General features: G+C 43.7%; 5 protein-coding genes across 7 annotated transcripts in view; 2 read left to right on the top strand and 3 right to left on the bottom strand.

The window, feature by feature from the left end:
• The first annotated feature begins 23 nt into the window (after positions 1 to 23).
• stmp1 (short transmembrane mitochondrial protein 1) lies at positions 24 to 1855 on the top strand. The gene is made up of 3 exons (XM_010749145.3): positions 24 to 183; positions 441 to 494; positions 1296 to 1855. The coding sequence occupies exons 1-3, from the start codon at positions 169 to 171 to the stop codon at positions 1365 to 1367; spliced, it is 141 nt and encodes a 46-aa protein (XP_010747447.1). The 5' UTR covers positions 24 to 168; the 3' UTR covers positions 1368 to 1855.
• Positions 1575 to 2659, bottom strand: smkr1 (small lysine rich protein 1). Its single transcript, XM_010749157.3, has 3 exons — positions 2543 to 2659; positions 2359 to 2410; positions 1575 to 2259 (listed from the first exon to the last, which is right to left on the bottom strand). The coding sequence occupies exons 2-3, from the start codon at positions 2359 to 2361 to the stop codon at positions 1996 to 1998; spliced, it is 267 nt and encodes an 88-aa protein (XP_010747459.3). The 5' UTR covers positions 2362 to 2410; positions 2543 to 2659; the 3' UTR covers positions 1575 to 1995.
• Positions 2660 to 2791: 132 nt separating this feature from the next.
• Positions 2792 to 11226, bottom strand: dhx57 (DEAH (Asp-Glu-Ala-Asp/His) box polypeptide 57). The gene is made up of 25 exons (XM_019278960.2): positions 11120 to 11226; positions 10448 to 10481; positions 10149 to 10355; positions 9742 to 10047; positions 9465 to 9671; positions 8490 to 9379; positions 8229 to 8413; positions 8021 to 8142; positions 7638 to 7833; positions 7329 to 7453; positions 7073 to 7206; positions 6929 to 6983; positions 6598 to 6812; positions 6395 to 6511; positions 6185 to 6281; positions 5871 to 6044; positions 5523 to 5723; positions 5115 to 5391; positions 4921 to 5016; positions 4744 to 4827; positions 4487 to 4624; positions 4330 to 4404; positions 4107 to 4241; positions 3833 to 4033; positions 2792 to 3742 (listed from the first exon to the last, which is right to left on the bottom strand). Exons 3-25 carry the CDS (start codon positions 10349 to 10351, stop codon positions 3599 to 3601), a joined length of 4377 nt encoding a protein of 1458 aa, XP_019134505.2. The 5' UTR covers positions 10352 to 10355; positions 10448 to 10481; positions 11120 to 11226; the 3' UTR covers positions 2792 to 3598.
• A 171-nt stretch (positions 11227 to 11397) lies between these two features.
• Positions 11398 to 13581, top strand: morn2 (MORN repeat containing 2). The gene is made up of 6 exons (XM_019278961.2): positions 11398 to 11620; positions 11715 to 11744; positions 11819 to 11869; positions 11947 to 12053; positions 12135 to 12271; positions 13232 to 13581. The coding sequence occupies exons 1-6, from the start codon at positions 11614 to 11616 to the stop codon at positions 13341 to 13343; spliced, it is 444 nt and encodes a 147-aa protein (XP_019134506.2). The 5' UTR covers positions 11398 to 11613; the 3' UTR covers positions 13344 to 13581.
• A 407-nt stretch (positions 13582 to 13988) lies between these two features.
• Positions 13989 to 17316, bottom strand: part of strip2 (striatin interacting protein 2) — a 34888-nt gene continuing 31560 nt past the window's right edge. For all 3 annotated transcript variants that reach the window (XM_019278969.2, XM_019278968.2, XM_019278967.2), the window contains one exon: positions 13989 to 17297. In XM_019278969.2, the coding sequence (XP_019134514.1) occupies positions 17047 to 17297 (251 nt within the window). In that variant the 3' untranslated portion in view covers positions 13989 to 17046. The remainder of the gene's footprint in view (positions 17298 to 17316) is intronic.

Below are 17316 nucleotides of genomic sequence, written 5' to 3' on the forward strand. Positions count from 1 at the left end.
AAATAACGTCTCGTTTTCTGGCGCATGCGCGTACGCGTTGTTGCTGACTAGCTCCCACTAGCTTCGTTAGCAGGCTGCTTCTTTCTCCTCCTCTAACCTTTAACTTTACTGCCTGGTTTGAAGTCAGTAAGTCAGTCTGCCGGCGTCCAAACCATCGTTTTTTCCACCATGCTACAGTTCCTGGTGAGTTTAACAAACGTTTTCAGGCTTGACATCGATGCTGGGAGTAGCGAAAGTAGCTTATGTGTTAGCGCGATGATAACTAGCTGTGAAAGTCATTTATTTTTGTAAACAAACCCGAGAAGCTGCTGTCACCAACCAAACAGCTCACAGTTAATTGACTTAAAACATGTCACCTGATAAAAGGCACTTAAATGAATGTTTGTGAGTAATTCTCAGATATTTCAGCCTTGAATGACATGTTTTTATTTGTGTTTCAGGCCGGCTTCACCTTGGGAAATGTTGTGGGGATGTATCTGGCTCAAAACTATGACGTAAGTCTGTTTTTTGTTTGTTTGTTTGTTTGTTTGTTTGTTTGTTTGTTTGTTTGTTTCTAAACGAGTTGTCACACGGCCTCATCTCTACCACGCCCTCCTACAGACAAACAAGTATGTGGGGCCCCCAACCCAGGGTTCCCACGGGTGCTTGAATTCCTTGAAAATGCTTGAATTTCAATTCAGTGTTTTCAAGGTTGTGAATATGCTTGAATTTTTTGTGATGTCTATTTGTCCCTGTTATTGCGCTATGGTAGTTACACAATACACCGCTCACAAGCTGAGAATACAAGCCAATTCACAATTAGTTAAAAATCAAAACAGTCAATCTACCACCATATGAAATAATGCTAATTAGACCCATATTATTATGCCATACAGTGGCACCGCTGCGCTTCCCATGACCATCATGGCAAACACAACTAGTAGGCTACCTATTTAAAGGTGCTGGAAAAATGGAAAAACTGGTGCTTGAAGGTGCTTGAAAAGTGCTTGAATTTGTTCATGAAAAAGGTGTGGGAACCCTGCCAACCCCCCCTCAGTGATGTACATTATAGTCAATAGTTCATGGAGTAATAACTTGCCTTAGACTTTTATTGTTATATGTATCTTTATTTATTCTACACATTTCTTATTCATGAGTAATTTCTCATCCACCCTGTCTACATTAGCTGCAAGTGAATTAATAAATGCCCTAATAAATGTAGATTTATTGCATTACTTTCAACTGATTGTATCTAATAAACTAGCAACTGTATACGCGTATGATATGTATTGACTGTCGTGCTTTTTCCTGTCTAGGTTCCCAACATAGCGAAGAAAATCGATGCCTTTAAAAAAGACGTGGAGGCCAAGAAGAAGCCCCCAGAGTGAGCCGAGCGGGAGCGTGTTGCAAACCAGAACAGATGGACTCTGGAGAGAAACTATTTATTTTACAGGGTTACGATAAGAAGCATACATTTGATTTAAAGACTGATGTAAAATATGTTTGAGAATATATAAACAGTGCCTGGAGCCACATTTGTTTCTTCCTTTTAGTTTTATAGGCATATTTTAAACTGTAGCCTATTTTTTATAAAAAAAAAAAGATAAATCGTGCAAAAACTTGGATTTAAAGAATATTGCAGCTAAACTGGTGGGATCACTTTAAATCCAGTACGATGGCACTTTCTTGGATGCACTGTGGTGTTTTACACAAGATGTTCATTACTTTCACATCAGGAGATAACATGTCTTCTGTGTTGTCTTCAAACATTTGGCTTTACAAGCTTCCAGTTTATCCACGACTGCCAAAGTTTTTATGACATTAGCGCAAACACAGTTCTGAATCATTCAGCTTACAATAAAGTTCTTGATAATGACGTTTGAGTCTTTGCCTCATAAATGAAGTCTAGTTTTACTGGCTTGTGTCCACCAGATGGTGCTGCTATAAAAGGTTTTATGTGGAGCTACCGCTTTAACCAAAAAGGGTGAAAATTCATTGAAGTTTGGCAGAAATAATTTACTTTTTCTTTTTCTGTTTTGTTCCCTTCTTCTTCTTCTTTTTCTTCTTCTTCTTTGATTGTGGCCCAAAGCCTGTCAACTCCAGACAGTGCACTGCATTGTGAGCAATGTAGTAGATTTTCTCCATGGCTGCCGGGCTGAGGATGTCCACCTCGGTCTTGGGGGATTTGGCACTGGACGATCTCTTTTTGGTTGTTTTTGGACTCCTGGTCTTCTTAGCCGGGCTTGTACTGTGGGACCTTGATTTCCTGGATTTTGTGGGCTTGGAAGAAAATATAATACAGATGTTTTATACCACTTAGTTTGCTCTACTTTGACTACATTGAATAGTTTTAATAGTATAATGTTACATGTACTTTACCATGGTGAAAGATGTCACAGTCGCTTGCAATATGAGGTGATTATTTGACCGACTGTAAAATGAAATGTACATCAAAGGCTGTAATTAACAGTAGATCAGTGTTTAATGATTTAACAGTACATAAAACATTTTCACAAAAGTTTCATCACTTGGAATAAATTAAAAACATTTCCGTTTATCTTACCAGGTCTGGACTTGGCACTGTTGTAAGTGGCAACTGAATGGCTTCAGCGGGGACAGTGATACCTCATTTGTTTATGTCCTGTTGTCATAGAGACAGGACAGAATGAAGGGGTTGGCCTCAGCGACAACGAGCCAGTAAATTCCTGTGTTGCATCCTGGACGCAGCTTTAGCTACAACACAATGCTCAACCAGAGCTGAATGGAAATAACTGAATCCATTACAATTGAAATAAAACCCCACAGTCAGCCATGTTTGCTTCTTTTTTTATTTTAGTGCAGTGTAGTTCATCACTCTTTGGCAATCCTCACCAAATTCTCCTGATTTAAAAAGCCCTTGCATTGACATTGTGAAAATGTAGTTGTGACATCACTGTAATAGTTAAATACATTCAGTAAATGTAAAACAACCCAAATATCATGCAGAAGCTCTTGGATCGCTCGTCAATCATGCAACACAAATAAATATTCATAACAAAGTATGCAGCCACTGTGAGCATATTAGAAATCCAATATGGACCCAAGAAACTTCTCAGTTGTGAGTGAGACACGCACAACCTAAAATAAAATGTACAAATCATATCTGACATCAAATTTCAACAATCAACTGTGCGTCCTATGCCTCTACAGTATTCGTATGGCATCCAAAAAATCTATTGTTGCATTTCAAAATTGTCAAAGTTAGACTTTATTCCAGCAGAAACATTGATGGAGGTTTGTAGATCACCTGCATAGAGCCTTTTTTTTTTCTTTAAAAAGGCAAAATTTTGTCTTTAGTGCAGCAACAATAACAGCAGTTTGTTCTGTAAACTGATACCGATGCGTCAGGTGGCAGCAGGATGGTGCGGTTCACGTACAGTACCCGCCCTGCCGATCTGTCTGCGATACATACAACACAAATTCAAACCAGGTTCAGGACTCTTGACCTGGATTTCACCGATTAACGTGTTATTAAAATCAATTTGTGGCAGTGATGCAGGAGCAGAGAGATATTTTTGCCACAGAGCTCCATCCATTAAGCCCTTGAGGTGAACAAGAAGGGGGGCGTTAAGTAGCAGAGCTACTGTGTGGTAATGAGGTGGACTATCATGTGGATGATGCGGGAGCCGCGGGGGCAGCTGCACAGGTCCATGCTCGGGTTCCTGATTTTGTCCTCCAGCAGCTGATCCAACTCCCAGCGCAGCTCTTTCACCAGCTCAGCCACCTGGGTAACACACAAAAACGTTTTCACGTGCAAAAACTTTCCAAACAGCTTCGTTCTAAACTAATAACTCTGTCGTCTCTTATCTCTGACCTGATGAGAAGAGGCAGCGAACCGGATCCATCCGTCGTCGAGGGAGATGACAAACTCTCCCTTGTGCAGCTCCATGTTGACCTGCCCGCCTCCGAACAACACCAGCGGGTAGACGGACACCATGCTGCAGTCCCTGATGAAGACACGGCTCGTTTTCACCTTCTCGTGGTAAACCAGGTAGGGACTGTTGTAGTGGCGAACCTGGAGCACAAAAAAATAGTCACGAGGCTTGTCGCTTAACTACATGACGACATGTTTTTCTCTTTTATCTCACTGTGTAGTTGACAGACGAGGGGTGCACGTGGACGCAGCCGTCGTTCTTGGTCATGAAGCGAAGCTCGTTGGCTTTGGGCTGCATCTTCATCGCTCCTTTGCTGGTCATCTTGTAATTCCCCTGAGGGGCTCGTACCTGAAACGGTGTAAACCAAACGTCAGACACGTTCGTACTGATCACTGGCTTCAGTTTCGTATTCAGGAGAGAGAGAATGAACGCACACCTGGACCACATTGGGATAGAGGGCAGCGCAAAGCATGGCGGACATCAGCCGGATGTTGTCAGCGTTCAGGTTAGCCTGGAACGGACAAAGCAGATGTATCAATGTGTACTGGGACAACAAATAAAACTCTTCCAGCACTATGATGTACGTGTGTTACCTCGTGGCCAGTAGCCTCCAGAATACCATCAGTGCCTTTAGAGCACATGCGCTCTATAGTCCTGGCCCTCAGTCCTTCTTTGATAAAGCCAATGTCAGACAGCAGCTCGGCAAACTGCCTCTTTAGACTGGCGATCTCCTGCACACATCACAGGAGACATATTTTTTTCCCTGGACAAGCTGTATAATTTAAAATAAAAAACACAAAAAGGACTCGATTACAGAAGAATGCAGCCTCTGCAGAGAGCACCGCCTCACCTGTAATCCTCGCCAAGACAGAAAGTTCTCCCTGCAGTAAAGGAAACCGGCCTGGTTGCCGTTCTTTGCAGCGCAGCACCATCCCTGCGAGAGAGGGAAGATCCAACACATCCATCATTTGAAAAGCTAGGTCATCACTGATAAAAGCTTTATTTGTTAGTAGAGTTTAGTCAGTACCTTGTACGCCTGTAACAAAGCTAGATGGTCACTGTTTGCAACAGCAAAGGCCAGTTTCTTCTCATTAGCTTCTTCCCTTTTATCCCACGGAGACACCTGGAGACAAATATACAAAGTATTTCAATAGATCAGATCAGTACGTGGAGTCAGTCACTACTAAAAGGATCCTAAAAATCAGCAGTACAGTTTCTTACAAATGGTGATTTGAAGGCCAGACTGGCAGCGATGGTGAGTGCTGGGTCGAGGCAGCGAAAGATGGCACCGAACAGCATGAGCTTCCCAATGCGCACGTCGACGGGCAGGCAGGCCAGGTGGTAGCCCAGCGGGGTCAGCTTCTCATCTGCAGTCAGAGCTCCAAGGTCCCGCAGGCGCTGCTTGGCCGCGTCCAAGCTTCCCATAGCCGGAGGCTCGATGAGCCGAGAGAAGACGGACTCGAGCGCCCGCTCGGCAAACACGTCCAGGATTTTTATTCTGAGGGGGGATGGTAAAATTTGATATGCTGCTTTCCTAATTTAACTTCTAATATTTGCATTACTAGAAAAAAACCCAAAAAAAAACCAAAGCTGGTTGGTGTTGTGCAAAGAGCAAACAGATGGATTTACCGGAGGCAGAGCTGCTCTAGAGGCACTCGCTGGATCTCAGGCAGCTGTTGCTCAGCCAGCTGGTGTTGGAAGCAGTGGCTGGTGAAGAGGTGGAAGCAGACGCCTGAAGCCACACGACCCGCTCGACCTCTCCTCTGCAGCGCGTTGGCCCGAGAAACCCACGAGTCCTCCAGGCTCTCCATGCTTTTAGATGCATCATACCTGAAAAGATTAAAAAAAAAAAGAGATGTAGATTTTAAAACAAGTTCTGCGACACCCAATCCAAATTGTCATATTGTATATGAACAGATTATAAGATTACTGTTTGTTTGGTTGTGTGCAGCAACAAATATCTAAATGCAACGTTACCTTTTCTCCTTCATCTTGCCGGAGTCGATGACGTACACCACGTCGTCAATGGTTACTGAGGTCTCTGCAATGTTTGTGGAGATGATAATCTTCGTGACACCCTCTGGTGGTCGGCTGAAAACTGCCTGCTGCTCATCGTTGGTCAGGGTTGAGTGGAGAGGGTACACCTCACACCTTATGAAGGGAAACCAGATAGACATTAGTTAGCAGTGTGTACTAACAGCTGGCCTTCCTGTAGTCAGGTAAAGTTCGGGTTTTTTGAAGTGGGATTGTATGTGGTACCCATGGGGAAGCACACGTGACTTCAGACAGACCTGGTCGCGCCCCTGTTGTTGAACATTCTGTTGGACTTGAGCTGCTCGTAGAGCATCTTGATCTCAGCCAGGCCGGGCAGAAACACGAGCACTGCGCCTGGATACAGAAAACAAAAAAAAGGTACACCAACAAATCAAAGTCCACACTGAAACTTTCCAAGAGAATTGAGTAGCGCCTGGAGTCTCTGAGTATACATGGGTGATTCTTACCTGGAGGGTAGTCATGTTTTCCATCCACAATCCACTCCAGCAAGCTCTCCACCAGGTCCATGTTGATCTTGTCCAGGTCCATTGCAGAAATAGTCTTCAGCACAGACTTCTTAGTATCTGCAACAACAGCAAAATACAATGCAACAGTTTGATCATTGAGGTACATAAAATAGTTCAGTTCATGATACTTGTTCTAAACTCACCTTTGTATCTGACCGTGAGCTCCTGCAGGCTGAGCTGTTGGTCTGGAATGGAGTCTTTGACAAAGTCCTTCTTGCAGAAAGACATGAAGTTCCACATGTCATCCCCCAAGTCGTCCACCACGTCCCTCGGCCCTCCTCTGCTTCCTTGTCCGCTTGTGAAAGACGAGTTCTGTTTCCCTGAGCGCATGTAAGGGCTGCCATCCTCGATGACGTAGCTGGGAAAAATAAAGAAAAGTGTGTTTTCTTGGATCTGAAACGCTTTGACTCCCCCTTGTGTTTTTCAGTTTGAGTTTGCTGAAACATTGTTGTGGTCGAAGGCGAATATATTTACCGGGATTTAGCGATGGCATCTTCAAGAAAGAACTGGTCAACAGGAAAAGTACGTCCTGAAATGAAAGAAACAATCTATGGAAGGAGGTGTCTGAGTACAATATGTCATGTGCATATTATGTCGGAAACAGATATGATGAATTACCTGGTATGTGGACAGTGGGACAGTTGTAAAAATACTCAGAGAAGAGGTTGGCGTTCAGTGTGGCACTCATTAGGATGATCTTCAGGTCTGGCCTCTGTACGAGCAGGTCTTTTAATACCAACAGCAGGAAGTCACTGACAGAAAAGAGAGAAGATGAAACAAGGAGACGGACAGTGACCAAAGAAGTCTGTAAATATTATTCAGAAGCCAACGTCTGAGCTTTAGCTTGAATGCAGTGATCGGGATAACCTCTCACCTCTCCTCTGTTCGCTCGTGCACCTCATCCACAATGACGTGTGTGACGCCTTTGAGGTCCGCCTCGCCCTCCAGTCTCCTCAGTAACACGCCTGTGGTGCAGTACAGCAGTCTGGTGGCAGACGACTGACAGGAGAGAGCAGTCAGGATTTAAAAAAAAAAAAGGTAAAAGTTATGATTTTATTATATAAATCTTAGTTACATATACTAAGGATAGGACTTAATATGTTGCAAATCCTTAGGACCCAGTGACTAAAACCTGATGGCTTAATATCTTGCGTACTAGATGGAAATGTCAAACGTGCTGTACCCTGACACTCTCCAGGCGGATCTGGTAGCCCACTGAGTTGCCCAGACGCTCTGCGCGCTCCTGTGCCACTCTCTGGGCCACGGAGATGGCAGAGATGCGGCGTGGTTGAGTACAGATGATGTTGGCCACCTGCTTCGCTCGCCCACCTAATGAGGCGTCCAGAATGAACTGAGGGATCTGAGTGGTCTTACCGCACCTGCAAAGTAACAGAAAATAAACATCAAACAGAATCTCCATGTTACAATCTTCTAGGATCTTTATTTGGTATTTTTATGTCATCTTTAGGTTTATTTTTAAAGCACACAACATGGAAGGAAATGTGTCAGTGTTGTTAAAATAACACTATATTTGACTTAAGTCTTCGTGAACGATTTAAGACCCACCCAGTCATCCCGCTGACCACCAGCACCTGGCACTGATCTAACAGGTCGAGGATTTTTTCTTTTTCTTGCCAAGCCGGTAGTCTCCTCCTCTGCTCCAACATGGACTCAAAGCGCCTGGATGACTGAAAAACAGCGACAGATCAAAAATACAGTCATGTTGGAGAGGATGTTCAGTAAGATCAACTGTCACTTGAACTTTTTTTTTTACCTGCTTCCTCTGAAACTCCCGGCACAGCTTGTTGTTTTCTTGCAGTAGGTTGTCTATCTTCAGGTTGTGCTTATTCACCATCTTCTTCCTCAGGTTGACGTAACTCTCGCTCTCGACTGGAACGACCTCGTCCTCGTCTTCCTCGTCACGCTCATCCAGCTCCTCCGCCTCCGCTGTCTCTTTTACTTTAAAAGACAGATGTGATGGGATTTCAGCTTATAGACACAAAGTAGGGACAGTAAATAAAGTAAGTTTACTCACAATCTGTGGGTCTCTGGTTGTTAGGTGGAGCTGTCCTTCTGCTGCTGGTGCTACTACTCCTGCTTTCCTCAGAAGCATTGCTCCTCACACTCTTACTCTTAGCTATGGCAAGAGAAGGGGAAGGAATGACCACAACCGGCGGCGGCGTGCTGTATTTGTGATGACCGACAGCCAGCAGTTCATTCATGGTAGTTTCATCCTCGCATACGGTGATCAGAGTGTAAACAACAGGCTCGCTGCTCTTTGCTGCGGCCAACGCTTCTCCAAACAACCTTTCAGTCACGCTGAGCCTCCCTGCAGCCCCGACAGACTCGTCGGTGGTGCTGAAGGCAACTATCGGTGCCTGAAACGGGTACCGGTTTCCTTTGGGGAAACGGATCTCTAGTTCATACTCGGGAGGAGAATAGCTGCTGAAGCCAGGCTGGCTCGGGCCTGTCAGGTCTGGGGAACCAGCCCCAGATCTCCCTTTAGTGGGGAGTTGGTGCTTAAACTTGCATTTGTCCCCGAACCGGCAGCCTTGCCCTTTCATGTAGAATCGGCAGACGTCACGGATGTTAACAACTCCTCCACCACCGCCTCGACTCCCGCCTTGCCTGTCATTCCTGGCAGCATTGTGTGCGATGAATGCGAGGTCCAGGGTTATTGTCCAGACTGCATTGGAAATGCGCTCACTGAAACGTTCTCCATAAATGGCAGTTAGAGCCAGAGCTTCTTCCTGCCTCTGGCTCAAACACTCATCCATAGGAACCCCTTCGAGCCCATCAGGGGACACTGCTTTCTGGCCGTATCGCTCGCTGAAAACCTGATGGAGGAGCTGCTCCAAAGTGGCTCCGAATTCTCCTCCACCAGACTCTAGCGCCTGCTTGCTGCGCTCCTTGTCAAACCCGTACCTACAGAAAGGAAAGATGAGAAAACTAAGGGTCAGAAGATGAGCTAAATACTTAAACTTTAAAAAAAGATTTCTAGTGTCATCACCTGGAGAGTTTTCCAATAGCGAATAAGGAGATGACAGGTTCAGGGGTGGACTGTTCATCACCAGACTCATATGGCTCATATCCTGGGCTCTCTGCTCTCTCCACAGGATCATCATTAGTGGCCCAAAACTGGCCATCCTCCCGGTGGTCCAGCTCATCAAATTCCTCCTCATTGTCTTCTCCCCCCGAATAATCTGAACCAGATTCACTGAGGCAGAAAGGATGACATGAGTTCACATCGACTTGCACCAATTGGTCTCTTGGGAGAATGTACTTACTCATACGCCGCATCAAAGTCCTGGGCCTGCAGATCCCGCAGCAGCTCCTTGAGTTGTTCTTGATTCTCATTAGTCATGAATATCCTCTGCAAGGGCATGGTGCTCACCTCCGGCCTGATGCAGTCACCTGGCTTTGGGGACGTTCTGGGCCTCGCAAGCGACCTCGGGAGAGCCTTGCCCCCGCTTTTCCCTTGGCCTCTGCTGTCCCTGTCTCGATCTCGACCTCCTCCCCTTCCTCGACCTCCATCCCTGCCACCTGCACGGCCACGGCCACTACCACCACCACTGCCTCGTGCTTTGCCAGGTCTGGCGGCAAAACCAAGTAAACAGAGGGGAGGGTAAGAGAGATGAGGGTAGAAGAGGAAATCAGAGGGAAATGAGCACATTGTGATGATAGAAATGTATACCTGCTGGAACGAGACGGTCCAAAATCAAGGCTGAAATCATCGTCGTCATCCCAGACCAGACCAGCTCCTCCTTTCCTACCTCCACCACCACCACCTCCACCACCACCACCACGGCCTCCTCCTCCTCCTCCTCCTCCTCCTCTTGGCTTATTAAATCTGCCCCCTCCTCTGTTTGGCTTCCCACCTCTTCTCCTTGCATTCATGTCTCTGTTAAAAACAGAGAGAGAAACACAGAGTTTCATCACAGATATCACCACCTATCAAACACATGACGAATTGCTTTAAAAAAACACACTCACCTTCAATCAGCGTCCGTTCATAGCAGCAAACAATCTGTGAAGAGAGAGAGCAGAGCTTGAATGAATCTTGTGCGCCCTGAGAGGATGCAATAATCCTGGATACACCAGAGACAGAGAGAGAGGGACAGAGAGAGAGACAGAGAGACAGAGACAGAGAGAGAGAGAGAGCTGCAGATACTGTACATGCACTGCAGTGCACAGAGTCGCACATAGCCGTGGGGTGGCTCGTCGTGGCGCTTCAGTTGAAGTGCGAGCAATGAGATGGTGGCTGACACACAGCGAGCGCTGGTGGCTACAATTACGCAATGAAAACCGGGCATGCAGACTTAACAAACTCAAACCAGGGCGACATGAGCGACGAGCATTTAAAACACCACACGCATGGCTGAGCGACAATGTGTGTTTGCATAGCCGAGTTATAAAAGAGCAGGATATAAACAGGATAAATAACGTGGCATTGTGTCTGCCGGTAAAGTATACCAAAGCTCCAGCTAGCCGAGGAGCTAACAGCTAACCAGCTCACTCCTCATTTAACTTAGCTCAGAGAAAAAAAGCTTTCTTCACGGGTCAAAGTCGACAGGTTTAAAAGCTTAAACACGGGAATATATCACAAGCGACAAAGTTGCGCAAACACTTTAAAAACAACAACTTTCATAACAAGTATGAACAAACCTGATACAGCTGTTCCGACCACCGGTAGCATGCGTCATTTCTATTGGTCTAAACTCAAGAGTTCAAAGTTTCCTTTCCGGTGTTTGAGGCAGTAAATGAAATCATAATTAGTTTGTTTGTTATGTAAGAAACATAATAAGCTTGTGTGAGCGCACTGAAGGCGACACATGTCGATATAAACTATATTTTTTAAATGGGACGATATTTTTAAATTAGCACCTAAAAGCTAGCGCTGCACCAAAGCTGTAACCATGGCAACACACCGCAGTTTGCGTCGTCGAGCTCCCACTAGTACTACGCACTTTGCTTATTTTAGAGCAGTCCTGATATATTTAGGGTGTTTTTAGCAGACAAACATAGCGTGTGTGTTTATATCATATTAATATAAACTTTTTTTTTTTTTAATCAGCAGTTTTTCACTTTTCACATCCCAGAAATTGGCGTTCTCCTCTCGGTTCTGACAGCCATCTGCCAGCCGGGGGAAGCTGTCACGGATGTCTGGTGGGGTGTGATTATGAAGATTTCTAACACCAAGCACACACATAAACAACATCCTCTGCCTTATGTCTAATTTGATGTGATTTCCACTTTTCAGGCAAGAAGAAAAGTGACATAATAACTCCAGGTAAACATCCAGGTGTTTCCACACCTGTGCATGCTGAGGTGCTTCAGGTAAATATGTCTTTATTTTGTTCACAGGGGAAGGACCGATAGAGGTGTCCTACATCTTCCCAAATGGAGACAGATACGGTGAGTGATAACTGGTGATATGACTTCACATATTTACGTTACACAGGTTACACAGGTGTGTGTCTCTTCTTCCACAGAGGGGGAGTGCAGCAGGTGTGCATCAGGTGTGATGATGAGGAGCGGTGCTGGTAAACACACCTCAGAAGGTGGTGTTATATACACTGGAGAGTGGCATGAAGATAAAGTATGTATTTACTGTGCATGTGTGTGTGTGTGCCTCACTTCCTCTGATGTGGTTACTCATACATGCTCTCTCTCCTCACAGATGCATGGCAGAGGGACCCTGCAGCATCCCTCCGGAGCACTATATGAAGGAGAATTCAAAGACAACATGTACCACGGCACGGGAACATACACCTTCCCAGACGGCTGTACTTACAAGGGTCACTTTCAGGAGAACAGGTGAAAAAAAGGAGTTATTTTTGGCAGTTAATGTATCATGAAAAGAGACATGTTTCGAAATAATTATGCTGTTACTGATGTTTAATAGTTCAGATAAGCCTTCTTTTATTACCAGAATAAAGCTGCAAGGCTACAGTTATACCCTAATATGAAGTTTCCCACTTAAAGGTCCAATCTTTTAGATTTAGGGAGCTCTATGTGCAGAATATGGCATACATTGAATATAATATATATGTTTTTAGTTTATATTCACCTGGAAACAAGAACTGTTGTGATTTTGTTACCTTAAAATGAGGTAATGAGATTTATATATACAGACGTGGAGTCCAGTTGAATAGTCTATTTTGCTTCTAAATGAGTGAAATGACCCGTAAGTATTTATGAGAAGAGCTTCTCTTCTAAAATGTTAAGGAAAGGAGCTTCAGTGCTTCCTTTCTTATCTCCTTTATATCCATAGGATACATCAGACCATCCTTTACAAAAGGAAAGGAGGTCATGCCGTCCCACAAATCCTTGTGGTCATTCACAACCAGACATTAAAAAAACATGAATTCATTTCAAAAGTGTGACGCAGACGGCAGCAGAGAGAGAGAGAGAGCGTATGAATATGTACAGACGTGTTGACATGATATAATAACTTTGATCATGATGTTGTAGACTGTGGAGCTGCTTTGACACACAGAGGTGTTCAAGTTCGCTGTTTTGAAAAACCTTCTCAAATTTATGTAAAATGTAACTAGATAAATTATAAATTATTAGATTAAGATTAGTGGACAGGAGGGTGACATTCTCACTGTGACACTTCATTTAGCTTCTGATATTGAAGTCATGTTTTTCACTGGGTTGTCAGTGTTATTTCCTGCATGCAAAAACACTAAGAGTGTACAGGGAGTTCAGACTTTTTATTATATAAAATGTAAGAGTTATTTGTCTTATGTCTGAACTGGTGTGGTGTTCTAGGTTGGAGGGAGAAGGTACATTCACTAATCCACAGGGACTGGTTTGGACGGGGGAGTTTCACGGCAAAGCAGCACTGGGCCTGAAAATGCAGCACAACGTTTGGACAACATAAGCATATTTGTCCTGCACTCAAAATCTACAAATGTACATGTGTCCTCTTTTATACATAGTCTGTATTTGTACATGTAATTAAATAATTACTGTACTAAATGCTGACAGACATGTGTTTCTGCTCTCATCCGTGTATTTCTATGTATTGGTGGTTAAAAGTCCATGCAATAAGTGAGTCATGTGTTGCCTGGAGTCACTGTCTCAGCTGTATCTCTAGCTATACTGCTGATCTCTTTGTGTTCGCTTCATTTCACTCAGAAAACATCACACTGGGCTTATTTCTTCAGACCGTTTGTCACTCTGTTTGTAAGTAGCTATGAGAGAAGAGGTGTATGTACATGCTACGCCAAAATAAACAGAGAAAACCTGAAGAATATTTTCATGTTTTCCCGATTATGTTGTCTCTTGACTATCAGGGTGAAGGACATGCACGGGCATTACACCAGCAGCCAATCACAGAGGGGCATATGCTCATGACTTCTTCCACAACAGCTGTACCCGAACTGCTGGAACATTGGCCAGAGGAGCTGTGTGCTGTGTTGTGATGTGATGAGTGTGTGTAGTCAGTTTGACCTTCGGTGTTGGCGTATGTTTGTGTGTAACCCAGCACGACTGCCTCAGCGAATGGATAATTAATGCACAAACAAACTGTTCAACATTGTTTAATAAGCAACTCTGATATTGTAATCTGTCATTCTATTGAATAATGCCTCTATGGATCTGTAATTGCACATACCCCTGAACAAATCAGTATTGAGTATTGACCTAGACTATACAGATATGGAAATGTGTGTAACAAAAACACATATATACTGTAGTAACATCCATACAATGCTAAACACTTTCTGGTAAAATACTGTACCAGATACAAGAAACAGCTATTTTCATTGATTGTACAATTTTCAGGTAGAAAATAACATTTTTGTATTGCAATCCTTCAACTTTGACTTGAATGGAAAAAAAACCTTAAACATGGTCATGAAGGCAACAACAATGAAATAAAAATAGAAAATGGCACTCACATTTGGCACAAGATACAAAAAAAGAAAAAAAATTAAAATGTAAGTGACATAAATACAAACTCACCATGAGTTATTAGTGAACACGTACAGCCGATGCAGTGAGTGTTTAGTGCTTCAGGTGTTATTGTTGTACAAGAACGTGACAATAACGGTGTATTCATCAGTACAGTGAGCTAGATGACGGCAGGAAGCTTTTAAAACCGTTGCAATATATTATCTCCGTAAACCTGAGAATCTATGAAGTATACAATATTATTTTTTTTAAAGATTTCACTTTCCCGAAGAAGAAAAATAAACCCCTTGTAATGCAGAACACTGAGAGACTTCTACTTGTATTGGAAACATTAGACAAAAGAAGACTAGCCATTCCAAATACAAGGTTTAAATGTTAACACATACTCCAAACAAAACAGCGGCCATGCACGTTTGCACAGAGAAGCCTGAGTGTCCAAATTATTGTTCTGTACAAAGATAATACACGACTGCTCTTGAGCCATCAAGGCATGTAGGTAACAATCTGAGCAATGATATGGAGAAAAAAAAAAAGGTGACCATGCTCTTTGTAATCTGTGCTTCAGTTTCAGACATTCACAGGAAACACTCCAGAGCCCTCAACTCTGTAGTCCCCCGCTTAGGTAGTTGGACGTGAAGGAGCGAATAAGGTACAGTGAAGACGAACTACAAAAGCAGCACCATTTTTTTTGTGACGACTGTGTTCTTCCAAGCAAGGGTGGCAAAGTGCTCACCAAGGCCACCACCGAGGAGCTCAGTGGTTTTTTACATATTGTGCTGTTTGTTGGGCCGATAGAGAGGAAGTCAACGGGTTGAAACGGGGGGGTCACAATTAGCTATCTTAAACTTTCAACAAAATTCCTGCTATGCTGATCATTGCTGAGGCTCGATTAGCCCCATATGGTTCTATAGAAAGGCTGGTGGGGAGGTTAAGAGATGTACATTTGCCAAAACAACCAGTGAGTTTCGATTCTTAAAAGCATAAATCTCAAATTTCCAGGTCCAGTGTGTAAGATTTAGAGGGATCAATGGCAGAAATGTATTTTTAACAAAACTGTTTAGTGTATGATCACCTGAAAATAAGAATATTTGTGTTGAATTTGTTTGTTTTGTGTTACCTTTGAATGAACATAGACAAAGAGTGGCTCCATGGCACCGAACAGACAAACGAGAGATTTCAGGTTATTTCGCAACTTTCACAGCCACCGTGGGTTCCCCTGCATGCTAAGAAGGGTAGGTGAGGTAGGGGATATTCAATTGGTTGCAACCTGCAGGTAAATCCTACACACTGGACTTTTAAGTCCAAGTAAGTTTTCTTCTTTGCCTCAAATGGGACAGAAAGAGAAGGGACAGTGTATACGTCTGTATCCACGAGTTTCTAAAGAGCCATTTTCAAAATCAGTTTTTGGCACTTCCACGTTGGCTTCACTTCACAGCCACGGAGGTTGCTGCTCAGTTTTTACACCAAATTTTAGGTTTTAAAAGAGACTTTAAATGGTTGTTTTGTTAACTGTGCATCAAGTTAACTGCCCCACTGTTATAGAGCTTAGCTTTTCCATGGACTTCATGATTTTGGATGTACAGATTTGATTCTGGATTTGAAATTCAAAGATACCAAAGAGTTTCTAAGATACCTAGAATAGTAATGATTCAATACAGGGTAAATGTCCAGATAACAAACAGGATACATAGAGTTTCTTCCAAAGGATTCTTATTGTTTCTTTCTCCAAGCCTCCTCATGTGCCCATTTTCATTTACTGTTTGTTTTCTTTCTTTCTGCACATGCACACTGTTTACGTTCACAAACAAACCCATAGACTTATAGCTGGTATGTTCCTTAATTATTTTTTTTTTTGGTGACATATTTTGTGAGATCACTATGCCTTTTGTGGAAATATCTCCCACTTCTACATTTTGACTAAAAAAATGACCCTGTGGCTTTTTTTTTTTCTTCTAGAAAATGCGTAAGAAAAACTTTCAAATCCCTCAACAACAAACTACAACCCGATACCCACTGTTAAAAAAAAAAAAAAGACATAAACTGATTAGAAATCATTTAAATTTACATCTTCTTTCAAAAACAAAAATATTGTAAAATGTTTAACCACACCCACTGATATAAATAAATAGGAAAATGTCACTAAGGAGTCAAAAGAGCACCAACATTTTAAAAAGAGAGACATATAAATTGAAGTGGTGAAGATATTTTTGTGGTGTAACACAGAGGCGGGGAGGTGGGGCGGGGGCAGTATAACTGGCTGATACAGTCTCCTGATATAGCAGGTTTATGATGAACTGCTTCGTCTGTTCTTGCCTTTCACGTCCATGTGTGTGTTCACAGTAGTCGTAGGCACGTGTTAGCGTCGAGTGTGAGTGTGGCATCTATTTGTGTCGGGCTCACAGTTCACAGTAGGAAGCATTCATTTGTTTGTACCCTTCATCTTCAGTCTTCTCCCATCAGCTTCTTTTTCTTCACCCTCCCCCATCTCTCCATCACTGACGTGCAGTATAACCTCCATTCCTGCCTCCTCCTCCTCTGATCTGCTCGGAGGCTCCATTTTCACACTAAGAACACACCCTAAAACTACTCCGACAGGCTCGTATGTGACCTCTCCAACCGCCACCACGTCGCCCTCCCCTCCCCGCCGAACCCTCTCCTTCCACCCTCCATCACGGATTCTGCAGCAGCCCTTCCCACTGGATGGGCTGGGAGAAGACCTCTCTCTCCAGCCACATCTCGTAGCTGTAGTGGAAGTCCTCGGGAAGCTCTACGCGCTGGCCCAGCACGCTTTGCAGGCAGTTGTCCACGGGGGTGAAGTCCCCGTTCTTGTTCTTGTCGTAGCGCCGGCTGTTGAACTTCTCGATGCTCTCACGCAGGGCACACTCCTCCGCCTGGAAGTCCCAGGGACGTGCATCGATATCTGGGATGAGATGAGAGCG

The sequence above is a fragment of the Larimichthys crocea genome, chromosome XX, assembly GCF_000972845.2.
Source record: "Larimichthys crocea isolate SSNF chromosome XX, L_crocea_2.0, whole genome shotgun sequence".
In the NCBI taxonomy this organism is placed as follows: domain Eukaryota; kingdom Metazoa; phylum Chordata; class Actinopteri; family Sciaenidae; genus Larimichthys; species Larimichthys crocea.

Excerpts from the sequence above, each read along its gene's own strand:
- dhx57 (XM_019278960.2), bottom strand. The coding sequence starts at position 10,351 with ATGAATGCAAGGAGAAGAGGTGGGAAGCCAAACAGAGGAGGGGGCAGA. Across the intron at positions 6,984-7,072 it reads TCCCACTGTCCACATACCAG|GACGTACTTTTCCTGTTGAC; the intron begins GTAATTCATCAT and ends CTTTCATTTCAG. Across the intron at positions 4,034-4,106 it reads CCTCGTCTGTCAACTACACA|GTTCGCCACTACAACAGTCC; the intron begins GTGAGATAAAAG and ends TTTGTGCTCCAG.
- stmp1 (XM_010749145.3), top strand. Across the intron at positions 495-1,295 it reads ATCTGGCTCAAAACTATGAC|GTTCCCAACATAGCGAAGAA; the intron begins GTAAGTCTGTTT and ends TTTCCTGTCTAG.
- morn2 (XM_019278961.2), top strand. Across the intron at positions 12,054-12,134 it reads GAGAGTGGCATGAAGATAAA|ATGCATGGCAGAGGGACCCT; the intron begins GTATGTATTTAC and ends CTCTCCTCACAG. Across the intron at positions 12,272-13,231 it reads GGTCACTTTCAGGAGAACAG|GTTGGAGGGAGAAGGTACAT; the intron begins GTGAAAAAAAGG and ends GTGGTGTTCTAG.